This window comes from Pleurodeles waltl, chromosome 7 (assembly GCF_031143425.1).
Source record: "Pleurodeles waltl isolate 20211129_DDA chromosome 7, aPleWal1.hap1.20221129, whole genome shotgun sequence".
Lineage (NCBI taxonomy): Eukaryota > Metazoa > Chordata > Amphibia > Caudata > Salamandridae > Pleurodeles > Pleurodeles waltl.
This window is the reverse complement of record NC_090446.1, coordinates 1,218,479,731-1,218,493,586: the sequence shown is the minus strand read 5'-3', so window position 1 is coordinate 1,218,493,586 and position 13,856 is coordinate 1,218,479,731. Positions and strand designations below refer to the sequence as shown.

General features: G+C 41.5%; 1 protein-coding gene across 1 annotated transcript in view; it reads left to right on the top strand.

Annotated features, from left to right (window-relative positions):
• Positions 1-1,813: 1,813 nt before the first annotated feature.
• Positions 1,814-13,856, top strand: part of FOXK2 (forkhead box K2) — a 223,177-nt gene continuing 211,134 nt past the window's right edge. The window contains exon 1 of the mRNA XM_069200363.1: positions 1,814-2,294. Within this exon, the coding sequence (XP_069056464.1) occupies positions 1,993-2,294 (302 nt within the window). The 5' untranslated portion in view covers positions 1,814-1,992. The remainder of the gene's footprint in view (positions 2,295-13,856) is intronic.

Genomic DNA, 13,856 nt, shown 5'->3' with positions numbered 1-13,856 from the left:
GGCGTTTGTCAATATGCAGGCGAGATCCGAGTGTCGTGATACGGAACGTGGAGTGCATGGACGAATGCAGCGGATATTTATTTGGAAATTATTTTGTCAATGTCGATTAAATGGGTTGTCATGATGCTCAAGCGAGTGTGAGTGAGGCACCACGCCGCAGCGAGAGGGATAGGAAGATTCCTACATATTTAAGGGACTATGTAATCCACAAGTGATGTTTTACTCATTGTTCACTTATTGCATGTTACTTATTGTATGGACTGCTACACTCCTAATGTAGTAGGATTTAAGTTGCACCTTAATGGTTAGTTCTATTATCCATTTATATTTAATTTTTTAATTGTATTTTTTGTTGGGGAAGAGGTGTGTGGTAACGTGTATTAGAATGGTCAGAATTGGAAAGTGGAATATTGTTAGGTAATGAAGGGATTGGAATGTGGGGGGACGGAATTGCAGCATTTGGCAGCGGAGTTCCCTCTGGTCAGTCGGTGCCGCTTTCTCCGGACATTTCTTAAATACTACTGTGCAGTACCGAATTTGTGTCTTACCTTATCGGAGTTCAACAATAAGCTCACTCATTCTGAAAGTCATTGTGTTTTGTAGAAACATTATATTCTGTATAAGGATTGTTCTAGTTGTTTTTTGCATTTTTTTATTGGTTTGTTTATATTTCTTTGTTCAATTATTGTCTTATTTTTAACGGTGGAAGAAGTGTAGTGACGTGGTTTAGAATGTGTGAAGGTCACCTGGAACCTTGTGACATCGCTTGTTCCTGATGTTATGAGATTTCCCGGTCCTTCTCTGACGGTTATTCTACAGTTTGACTCTGTGCCCCCTGCATCAGGAAAAGTTGTTGCTGTTTAAAATCAATAAACATTTATGGAACTCTTTGTGTCTCCTGATCTCTTCACTCTTGGTACCTCTAGAATCCCTAGGATGTTTGGAAAAAAAGGATGCAAATTTGGCGTGGGTAGCTTATGTGGACAAAAAGTTATGAGGGCCTAAGCGCAAACTGCCCCAAATAACCTAAAAAATGCCTGCCACCTGAGGGGGGAAAGGCCTGGCAGCGAAGGGGTTACAGAAATACTTACTTAACCATTACTACACTGCTATGCCACATTACTTGAAGATACAAGCACTGATCACATACTTGAACGTTCTTTTATGTGCAATCCCCAAATCTAAACTTTATATTTTACTTGACCCAGTTGCCGACATGTACTGGTGTACTTTATGAAAAAATACTAGTTGATTCCAGTTTGTTGTTCGATCAGTAATATCATCCATCAGTTTGAGTTGGTATTAAGCAATGGAATTGTCCTTTGTTGGTCTGTTGGACTTATATATTCAAGTGTCCAGAACTAAATCAATTTTACGGTTATTTCAGACACAGACACCATTTGAAAAAGATCAACTGGCACCCTCACCAGTGTTTAAGATATGTGAGTGAGCGCATCTTCTGAATATTTTTGTATAGGTCTTTGTAGTATTTGGGGTCCCAGTTTGAGAACGCAACTACATGAGGTTCCGGAAAGAGAACCACAAATAGACTACCACAGCGAGATTCGCTCAATGATAACGACTGTCACTAGAATCGGGGCAGATATCAACCCTGTGCCTTTCAATTGTAACCACCATACCCGCCTGGATTACCCATTGGCAGTCAACTCCTCTAAAAGTGAGCCAGCCCACATCTTCCAGCAGTCTGTCTCATCCTAACCCTGTAGTTTGTCACTGGCGTGGAGCTAAGCTCCGATTGGCCAAGTCTCCCAGGCTGCGTTCCACTTGGCCCCTCTGATTGGTCTGTCGGAATGTCTGTACTCCCGGTGGATTTTGCGCTAGGCTAGGCTGAACGCCCCCCTTCCCTTTGCTCCCCGGCTGCGGACGGCTGCGGTGGGTCGGAGCCGCCGAGGCTGGAGCGCGCGCCCGGCCGCCATTTTGTGCCCCCCCTCCGGCGCCGGTGACCCCCGACCCCCCCGCAGACCGCACAAGATGGCGGCGGCCGGGCCCGCGCCCCCCCCGGCAGTGGCTCGCCTGGAGGGCCGCGAGTTCGAATACCTGATGAAAAAGCGCTCCGTTAGCATTGGGCGGAACTCGTCCCAGGGCTCGGTGGACGTCAGCATGGGCCACTCGAGCTTCATCTCCCGTCGCCACCTGGAGATCTTCACGGCGGCGCCTGGGGGGACCGGGGTTGACGGCGGGGGCTTCTACTTGCGCTGCCTCGGCAAGAACGGCGTCTTCGTGGACGGGGTCTTCCAGAGGAGGGGAGCCCCGCCACTGCAGCTTCCCCGATTGTGAGTCTGAAGGTGGAGGTTTGGGGATTGATGGGTTGGGCTGCAGCATTTGACTAATTTGGAGGGTGGCGTGTTTGTAACCTTCTGTACGATTGAAGGGTGCCTGCTTTCCTGTCATTGAAGACTAGCGGTGCGCGTATCTGGTACTGGTGCTGCATTCCATTTTGAATAGTTGTGCATTCCACTCCAATTGCTATGTTCTGGTATCGTGGAAAACAACTAAGCATTCCTTGTTATTACAATACCCATTTTGGGTTTTTTGTATGGCGGGGGGTGTTTTCCCCTCCTATAGGTTGCTATGCCTCTCTATGATTGGGAAGAGGGAGGTAACTAATTTTATGGAAACAGTGGCCGCCTCGTGTGAGGGTGTGCTTCTTTACTTGTATTTGTGTACCTGTGCTCTCCCGATCGGCTTTGTTGTATAGCTCTTTTATGTTGCTATGACTTTTGTGCGTATTCTTATTAATGTGTTGGCATACTCCACACTGCCCTGCGTGCCCTTTTCAGTAGGGGGCTTGATCTGTTTGACGCTCTGGATGGATGTTCTTTTATACAGTAGAATATTTGTCTGAACGGGACATGTTTGATAAACTGATAACATTTTAGACTATATCTGCATCCGACCTGTCATTACCCTTCAACGGGAGAGACGTGAGCACTGCGCTTTGACGTAGAGGACACGATAGATAGCCGTCCACAGACTGTTTTTCTGGCGAGCCTTGAGATTACCGACCCAGTAATATTCCTTTTAGCAGTTCTTGCCCATGCATTCTTGAAAAACCTTGTTAAAATATTGGGGTTCCGGAAGGGACCTTAACTTCCCTCCGTTGGTTTGAGGTAACGTCATGTACGTTCTGTTTACAGAAGTGGCGACTCCTCCACATGGGCTGTGACTCCCTCATCCCGCACGTAATGTTTACAGAGGTGCCCCTCCCGCGTGGCCCGTTGTCTGAGCTGATTTACACACCACAGATGGAAGACACCATTGGAGGCAGTAGATCTGGAGCATTGCGCGCACCCTCTCCCATCTGACACGCTTCTAGTTACATGCCTAATTGTTTATCTTCTAGGACACATCCATGTGAAAATCGGAAATATCTCCCTCCTTTTGCACCATGTGCGTGAGAGGTGGGGTCTTAAGGGCAGGTCGCATCTATGTTGAGCTCCCTGTATTTTGACTTCCAGACCATAATTTGCGTTTTTAATTCATACAATGTTTCCTTTCGAATGGGTGGACTAACGCAGGAATTGGCATATTTCGCGCATTTCAAGTGTTCTGCCATATTTTTGTGGCGAAATTTCACTGTAAACTTGGCCGTTGGATAGCAGTTAGGTTTATCATACCGAAATACATTCTGTAAGTGATGGCCATCCTGCAACACGTTATTTGATATAAAATGCATGCATGTACCTGAAGGTTGCTTTATGTAGCGAAGCCGACCCTTAAGTAATATTCATTTTACATTTCCCCGGTGAAAGCACTATCGTGGTACGCATCATTTGGGGGAATAAAGTATTGGAATAATAGTATCAACAAGGGCGCACTGTTGGCTGTAGTCTAGATTAAAAAATTGCACTGCGAATGTTAATAAGCTGCTTATCGAAAACTGCTAGCATACTTCACATACTTGGCTAACTGATGGCTCTGAACGAGGAGCAATTTCATTCTGTTTGTATAGCGGGTTTGTTTTTCTAGATTTAATACAGATGAAGACAATATTCTGCATTTTGGCCTTGGGAGATGTTCAGATTGTACGCAGGCCTACATTTCAGCCTTTGTCTTTCTGATGCATAAATACCGTTTTTAGAAATGCTCGTTGTACCTCGAGTGTTACTCTTTTACCTAATAATATGACCGATAGGTTACCCATTGTGGTATTAGAGAAAACTACTGTCATTATAACGTCGTCGTATTGTCTTTTCTTGATAATTATTTTTCAACCCTTACGGGAAAACTCTTTCCCTGTAAAGTTTCATATTTGCGATTGATAAATATTACGCCTTTTGTAGTAATTGTTTTGGCCCTACATGCCACAGAGGAAGAAGTGCTTTTGGTGCGCAATAAATATGTGCGTGTTTCACCCTTTTATAGTGTTGTCTGTGAGTACCTAAGCTAATTTTGAAATTGTTTAGCTGAAAGCTGGTCCCAATTAACTAAATAGTAACCCAGCTCGTTTCTAAGGTATTGGTCTCTGCCGCTCTTTATGACAGATTTGTCGTATACACTGCTTCTTACAAGCTAGGGAAATACTACACCGTGCTTCTACTAGTCAATAACATAACAATATCCCTGGGAGCATTTAAATATTACTGTTATTGGCAGATGAAGTTCAGAATAATTTAGATGTAAGCGAGTAAAGGGATGACAGCTAGGTCAGGACGGATACCTTCTTTCTTTCCTTTATTCCAGTGTTAATTGGCAATACCCAGCCCCATGACGATATAAATAGGACCAGCATAGTCCCTCTTTTTCCGAACCATTTTCAAGATTGGCTTGTAATTTGAATGAGGGAGAATTTCAAGTAGAATGAACACAAAATTCTCTTTTCTTATCAAGGATACTCGACAAATATGGAACTCACTCTTGTATGCCACACAGCATTAATAGATGACTCGGCAAACAGCACCTTTCCTCATCCATCCGGCGTCGAAAAATGTTACCAGACCTGCAAGTCTAGGGATTTAATAATCTATTTGAACTAACTGCAATGCTCTTGACCCATAAACGTGTCTCCAATTGTGTGGTCCTAGGCAAATATTTTATTTAACTTAGTCAACTTTTCTTTATTATCACTTATAAGAGCATATTCAGTATTTGACTTCAGTGTGTCTACTCTAGAAAATACTATGGTTTCATTTACTAGACTTTACTTTTGCTCTATATGTAATAAAATTCTAGCCCACATACTAGGGTACACATGACCTCTGACTTAACACGTAGCTCTCTAACAGCAGGGGACTTGCAAGTTTCTCTACTCAAATTTGGAAACTCACTTTTAATACATTTGTTATTAAATCATGATGTGGTAATACACTACCATTTACAGATATTCATTGAAACTGCCTCAGTCTTTGCCTCTGACATGCAGTTATACTGATAAAACTGTATAGTGTGGAAATCAAGCTTTATGAAATATTTATCACTTGTTCATCACCAAAGAAAATATCTAATATGTTTTTGATTCTTTTAAAATCTTCTTTTCTATCTCACTTCAGAATTACAAAAAAGCTTCCCTAGCTGCGTAAATATATTTATTTGTACAGTTAATTTACAAGCTATTTAAATATTGTGTGCGGAGCACGATTGCCACACATTTAAATTAACAAAATTGTCAACCTGGCGGTTAGAGAAAGAAAAGTAAATCTCAATCTCCAGGATAAAATAAGCAGCAATTTGTAAGAAGACATAAGCTGAACTTTGACCCCTGTCTTTCAACAGCAAATATGACCAGATAAAAATAAGATTGAAATGCATATTTGTTGCTCATTCACTTTCTAAATGAACAGAACTGTTCTTTTGCAGCTCCAGCTATCTTACCAGACCAGGCCAGTAGGACCTAAAAATAGCTCACTCTGGAGCTCCCTTACCATGAACTGGAAAATTGATTAACTACTCATTTTGGGTGTCACCAGTAGGTGTCATGGTTCTCTAGAAATGCCACAGTACAATATTTCTATATGGATCTTCTGAGTTTATTGCGGCATTGGTAAAAGTTCATGGAAATAGTCAACCAGGTACGCCAAACTGGAATATAGCAAGATGTTTAGCCTGTTCAGAGGTAACTTGCTTTTAAGTACTTAGGGCCAGATGTATCAGGATTGCAAAAATGCTTTTTGGTACGTAACAAGTCCAATTTGCGATTCAGTAACTTGTTACCGAATCGCAAATTGGATTTGCGACTACATACCAATTCGAAATTAGGAAGGGACGTGTCAAGGGCGTCCCTTCCTAATTCCGAATCGCTGAGGTATGTATGATTGTTTTACCACGTGAATGCGGTCGCAAAACAATCACAGTTACCACCAATTTCAAATTGGTGGTAACCCATTGGCAAAGGGGACGGAGTCCCTAAGGGACCTCTTCCCCTTTGTGAATGCATGCGGAAACATTTAAGAGCAGGCAGTGGTCCCGCGGACCACTGCCTACTCTTAAAATAATTAAAAGAAAACTATTAATTTTTCAATTTTCATCACATCCCGTTTCCTTTAAGGAAAATGGGCTGCATTTATATAAAAAATGATTGCTTTATTGAAAAGCAATCACAGACATGGTGGTCTGCTGAGCCCAACGATTGTAGCCATTCTCAATGGCTCACAAATTGCGACCTACCTCATAAATATTAATGAGGTAGGTCCATTTGTGAGCCCTTGCGAATCGCAGTATGAAACCCCTAGATTTTCATACATTCCAATAGCGATTACTTAATTGCAATTCACAAACAATCGCAATTAGGTAATCGCTATTGGATAAAATGATACATCTGGCCCCTAGTCTATAATACGGAGTGTACACATGGCCTGTAAATTAAATGCCACAAGTAGACAGCGGCACCTATTGAGCCATCCATTACAGTAGCAGTGCAAAACATGATTTAGGCCTACCATTGTAGCTTGAATGTAGCAGTGTAAAAACTGCAATCCACCCAGTCAAAATAAATAATTTTTAAAGGTAAAAACCTCCCTTTTAAATATTAATAAATCACCCCCTGTAGGCCCTGTAGCCCACACGCCAGGGTTGCATGGTATTTAAAAATTGGACCTGTAGAAATTCAATGCAAACATGTCCTTACAGTGACTAGAACCCAAAAAGCAATTCTCACCGTCGCAGGCCAAGCTGTTCCATGTAGAGCACCAGAGTACAGTTTAAAATACTAATATTGTGTTTTGGAAGTGGGACTAGCCAGAAAAATAACTTTTAAAAAACTAGTTTAATAAGTATTAAATATCAGATTCTATGGTGAAGTTGGAGTTTTTTGGACCCCTGAGTTGGTATTGTAGACCCCCTGGGGTCATTGGACAACCGGTTAAGAACCACTGCAGCAGATGAAAATATGAATTTCTTCCAAGGCACAGTTATTCCTCCCCATTAAGATTAAACCATTCTTTAAAGGCGAGCCACATTTTTGCCCAGCTAACAAACGTTTGATGGCAACATTGTTGTGCAGTAGTAAACATACTGTAAAAGAGGTAATGGTTTAAAACATTGTTTGTTTTCACGAGCTTCAAGCATTTTAAGCTAAAATAAGAAGACCAAATGCCTAAACTTATTTCTGCAAGTACATCTAGAAATTATCTGAATTGTAAGACTGTTTCATTACTGAGGCCTTTCAGTACAGTTTACTTGCATCACAATTGCAAGGTTGATTCAGTGCAGTATACTTAATTTGATAACAACTCTACTTGAATCCGAGCCGCAAGGTTCTTACAATACACCATGCTTCCTTTTAGAGCCGCCCCACTTGCGTCTGACCTTCAGTTATTTTAAATCAGCATGTTCCTGTTTAAGTTTTGCGGCACTGCGCTTGTGTTACACTTACGAATTGTCTTGCAAACCCCAAAAAATATCTTTAAACAGGCTTGAAGCCCTACTTGCGTTTCCTGCCGTTTTTTAAAATCTTAGGTTGGCCCCTACAACACTCTTATTTCCTTGTCTCATTGGTCAGATACTCCTCTGTCTCCCCGCTTCCTCATGGGGCTTCTGTCTGTGTCTCTGCTGTGGAGCATGAACAAAGTACAGCTTCCTGTCTACTGCAAACATCCATCCACAGTTGCTTTTTTAGGGTCGAGTTCAAGTGCTCTGGTATGTTGTGATCTCTGTGGGCTTTTAACCACGCCCGCTGCTGCTATTTATTCTTTGTTGTGCTTGTCTTAAATGCTTAATTTTTATTGACGCATTTTGTGAAATATCCCTCCTTTGTGTGCTGAGTTCCCTCCCAGGTGATTTCACTAAGTGAACATTTTTGTTGGCCATCATGCTGTCTCGCTTTCTCCTGTTACTGCATGTGATGGCCCCTCCTCCAGTTTCGGTTTTCCTTTCATCCCAGCAGCTATACTTTCTAGACCTTCACGCAGGGAGCCAATAACTCTCACGCTCATGGCGGCCATGGCACTTTGAATTGACTTGCTTATGTCAACTGTTTTACTTTTCATTTTCAATTTATGTGGCCAGAAAAGTCCAGTTAGGAATTTACAATTCTAATAGCTTTACCTGAAGTAAACGCGAGACACATTGCAAATGCTTGTTTAACTTTTCAGCATGCACTCTTAGAGAATGCTTGTGTCTGCAGTCCGTTTCCTTTACCCCTGGCCTCCTCCCTCTCTAGTTTGTGTTTCAGCCATCCCCGCCTGCCCTGTTGTTTTTCATTCACCTTCTGTCGTCCTTCCTCTCTCCATTGTTTCTTCTGTTGTAGGTGACCTCATCAGTTTTATCTTCTGTGGCCACTTGATGCATCTTAGCCTGTGCTGAGGTTAGAGCATTACCTTCAATATATTAGGAGGCAGCAGAAGGTGTGGTGTACCATTTGACAGCCCTCTGCACTGCTTGCTATATTTTTTGGTGCTTTCAACATCCAAGTGAAGGTTTTAGCTGCTTGTAGTGATCATATCTGCATTTTTGTACTGGTTAACTATGAGGTTTGGTACCAGACCTCTTGCTGACCAAGAAATTTGGCATCAAACCTCCACAAAGATATTAGACTCTAAAGCGGCCCAAACGAGTTTGGAGATTTTTAGAAGTTGTCCAGCCATGGCAAACAAGATAACCATATTGTATCGGCACTATGGAGTTTCAAGGAAATAGCGAAAGGAGTAAAGTGTTTCAGCCCCACAAGATGTCTTTTGTAAGACTGTCTAAACATTATTTTTCCAGGGCATGTTCTGTGAGAGACTTATATGTTAGAATAGTTTTTCACACAGTACTGATATCCAGTATTCATTTGTTTTGTTTGTTATTTCGTTTACTTTTTTGCATAAAAGAACCAGTTTTAGGTGTACCAAACTATTTTATGGATTACTTTATTTTTTTGTGAACTATAGCTCCGTTATTGCCTTCTATGAAGCAATAACAACACAAACATAGGTTTGTGAAAAATACCCTAAAAACAGCAAACTATAGTTAGTGATGCCTTGACACTTAAGCACAAGCACAGCCACTTTTTATAGTGTGTGCTGCAAAAAACAAAACCTAAAAGCAAAACCGTTTTTCTAACTCTTTTTGCAGTCATAATAGCCATAAATTCATCAGATGTGCTCCATTTGAGTATATTGTCGTGCATCAGCAGTGTACAAAGTCTAACCTTAATACGCAACCTATGCTGGCTGAGCTACTTGCTTCTGCTTCTCCAGATATGATTCAGAACCAACATTTTCCTTATAAACAAGATGTCCAAACGCCAAACAAGCGTACTTGATATTATGTGTAGTTGACATTCAATTGATGGCTGAATGTTTTTTAATCATCCCTGTAATAGGGACATTAATACATAAAGGATTAGTCCAGTTTTCCTTTATTACCCTTTATAGTAACTTTGGTACACTTGATGTGGGAGGAACCACTGGGTTTTGGTTGGAGAAAGTATTCCAATGCAAGAAACTAGCCGCTTGGACACTGAATGCATATTTTGGCTCGAGGATATCCAGGATCTCAAGAAGCTGCTTTCCGATGTTTTTTTGTGGTTGAAACATCCGTGTCACTCCAAACTTGGCGCCATAAATTGCTGCTATCCCTGCTTTTACCTTATACACTTGCATTGTTGCATTAGTCGGCTGGAATCCAATTCATATTTCCCGTTCCTTTAAGTGGATGTCCTGTTAGTCCAAAGTTGATAAAGTAAACTAACATTTGTCCGATAATGTTAAATGTTCTGTTATAGGGAGTCCCTCATCTTCAAACCTGTAGGTTCTAGCAATATTAATAGATGGGGGATTCGAATAATCATTCTCTGTGGCTGCCACAGTAGCCTGGAACTCGCTGTCCACCAAGCTCAGAACACTGATCCCTCTCTGTCTTCTGCAAGCAGGTCAGCGCTTTCTTTTTCAAACAATTGCTCATCTAATTCACACATTGACCACATGAACTTACTTTCTAACCAAGAACTCTGACTAACGTTTATGTATCACAAGATTGAAACTCCACCCCCCTCCCAACACTCTCCCCCACCCTCTCACCCATTCTCTGCGATGAAAGCACACATAGTTTAACATTGCTTGTAATCTAAAGCACCCACATACTGTTTTGGTACAAGCAGCTATGTAGGAGATCTAATAGTGTGCCCTAAGGCAGCTGAGGAGCTGACGCAGAGACAACTCTATAAACAAAAAGCAGGACCGCATCTTCTACAAACAGTATTGAAATTTGGTCACTAATCTGCTTTGAATTGTCTACATTTATATTTCTTAAGTACACTCCATTATCATTTAGAAATAAACTGAAAAATAAGGGTGCTAGTTTGCACCCGTGATGCAACCCAGGTGAAATATAGACTGCCTCGGTGCACTCCCTTGTTAATTATTTCAAACATTTGCTGCTACAGCAGCGTCACATTCAGAGATTTATTCAGCACCTTCTGGTTCAAATTAAGCTACATTTCGTTGTGGTTTACTAGATCAAGGGTAGTCATAAAGGTCATATATTTAAAGGGACTCTTCTGAGACAAATAGTCTTTTTGCCTGATCAGTGAAGTCAGTGTCTTTACTGAACTCTTCCTGGATGCGTGATGATGCACCTTCAGAATTAGTCCAACTCTGGTTGTAATTTCATAAAACTCGTTCATAGATTTTTACCTTCTCAGTCTAGCAAAATGAGTGGTAATTTTAGAAGACGCTTAAGGAAATGCTGACAGCCACAATTTAAACAATTAAGCCTGTTAAACTCTCCACCCGTTACAACCAAATCATTAATATTCTACCACTATATTGTTTAGAGTTTCATACGCTTTAAATGCCAAACAGTAGAATTGAAACAGCTCTGGGATGGCAAAGACATGATGTATATCCTGCTTGCTGTTTGGGAAAGCTCATACTCTAGCACAAAGGGCACCTTTTGGAAGTGATGAAAGGGGACTAATAATGTAGTAAAGTGCATAGTCCCGGTACCCATGTGTTGCCAAAAGACAGTTTGGAAAATGGAAATCCTTCTCCCAATTAAGTACATGTGGTAAATGTTAATTCTATATTTTCAATTGAGGATGGACATAAAAAAAAAAAATTACCAGCATTATTGAAAACAATTATTGCTCTCTGGGACATCACATAAATAACTGAAATGTAATTTTGTTGAGGCTCTTCTTGTGCTGATTAGCAACCGAGTTGGGTTTGTGAAGACTGTTCCAGTGAATAACTCATGGTATTGATCAGCCACGCCTGTGCACATCATGCTGTTAAATTGAAATTAGGAAGTTATTTTGATATTTCACTTCAATGTGATCACATGCAAAATTCAAACCAGTGCTTTATCCATCATAAAAAACATTTTTAAATCAGAGATATTTAAAAAAAAAAAGTGATCATACGTCAGCAACTTTATAGACTGCATCCCTGATCCAGGTGCTATTACGCTACTGTTATTCTTCGCATCTCCGTGGCAGAGTGATAAATATTTTATTCTGTCAGATCTTCACGCCACACACACTGATCTGTCTTTAAACTGCTCATTTAAGTACTGTGTGTGTGTGTGTGTGTGTATATATATGATGAGTGCAAGATAACTTTGCATTGCCTCAAAATAGCTGGTTCTGCTGTACAGTATAGGTTACAGAGCACTGATGTTCTAGAAATAGTTTAAGGGAGGCAGTAAACCTACAGCTATCCAGCTAGCATGATCAATTGCAGTTTAACTTTATATATGTTAGTGTCCACAATATAGTCCATCCTCCATGCTTATGCTTCCTCTTTCTTAGTGTGATCAAATCTTCCATTTCTTCCAGACTCAAGGTAGACTCCTTGAAACAATGACGAGTCCCCGGAACTTCGTGTGTTGCTCTAGCACCAGCAAGGATTTATTTACGTTTATCGCAAAGCCCAGCTTCTCTAGTAGGTCCACCACTGCTTGAAGTTGGTTGGCCAGTGCCTGTGGGCACTAGTTCATCAAGAGGATGTCATCTGGATAAACTATCATCCGCAGGCCCTCACTGGAAGGAGCTCCACCACTGGTTTGAGCACTTTGGTGAAGCACATGGTGCTGATGTGAGGCCGAAAGATAGTGTCTAGCACTCAAATACCTGGTGACGCCACACAAACTGAAGGAATCTGTGATATGGCGGAAAGACCGGGACAGTCAGATGTGTGTCCTTGAGATCCAGTCTCACTAACCAATCCCCTGATCTCAGTAGGTTGTGCAGCAGATCACCAGGTGTGATCATACTGGGAAGGTGGAGGGGAAGGGGTTGGTTGGAATTATAACAAAACATGGAATGTAAATGTATCCCTAGTATAATTTCCTACTGTGAAAGTTTGCTATTCTCTATCAAAGTTTCCCACACTTTTACCTTTACCGGACTACTGGTCTACCGTTATCCGGATTCAGCTTCAGAATTCTTAAGGACCATCCCAGACCCACTGGCAACATACAGTCTCCAGTCAGCTAATTTCACCTTGCTGGAGGACCTAAACATTCACGTGGAGGAACCCATCTATTCATTGCCCTCCAGCCTTATGAAAGATGTGTCTGGGATTCAGTTATCTCAGCTAGTGAGCAGTGTCTATGACTCTCTAGCATCCGTACTTAAGGACCAGTTGGAAGCCACAACTAAAATTACCAAAACAAAACTTTCTAATTTCTCCCAATTTAACAAAGAGGTTGCATGTTTGGCAGGATTGGTTAAATCGGGCTTGCTACTTGATCCTGCTCGAATAGACATTCTATTGAAAGGTGGAGATGTAATACTTTCTGATCTGACAGAACTATACAACTTGTCATTGAAAACCGTGTGTGTCCCGCCAGAATGGAAACATGCTATCCTTCGCTCCTTACTCAAGAAGCCCATGCTAGACAGCATGGCAGTTGAGAACTATAGACCTATATCTCTACTTCCTGGGCCTAGTAAGATCTTGCAGAAGATCATAAACAGAAATATAACAATTTTCTTAGAATCCAATAATATTCTCCACCCAACTCGGACCGGTATCCATGCCGGCCATAGTACTGCAACTGCACTTTTAAGGGCTACGGAAGATCTTAATTTGGTTCTTGACCAGGGTGGTTCAGCACCACTAATTCTCTTCGTTTTAAGTGCTGCTTTTGATGCTGTCTGCCATGCTATCCTAATACAGCACCTGGAAGAAGTTGGCACTACGGGAAATGCTTCAAAATGACTTGCTTCTGTTTTGGACAAGAGAGGCTTCCAAGTTATTGAGGGATCTTTATATTCTACTATTCAGCAACTGAGATGTGGAGTTCCTTGGTGCTGACCCTCACACTTTTTAAAATGTGTCTGCCCGTTATCTGACATCAGTGGCTCCTTGGGGTTTAGTCTCGTCTCTTTATACTGATTTTGCCTCAACAAGGCTCAATGGCTGTTTGCAGAAGGTATCTGAATGGATGGCGGGCAGCTGCCTAAAATGAAA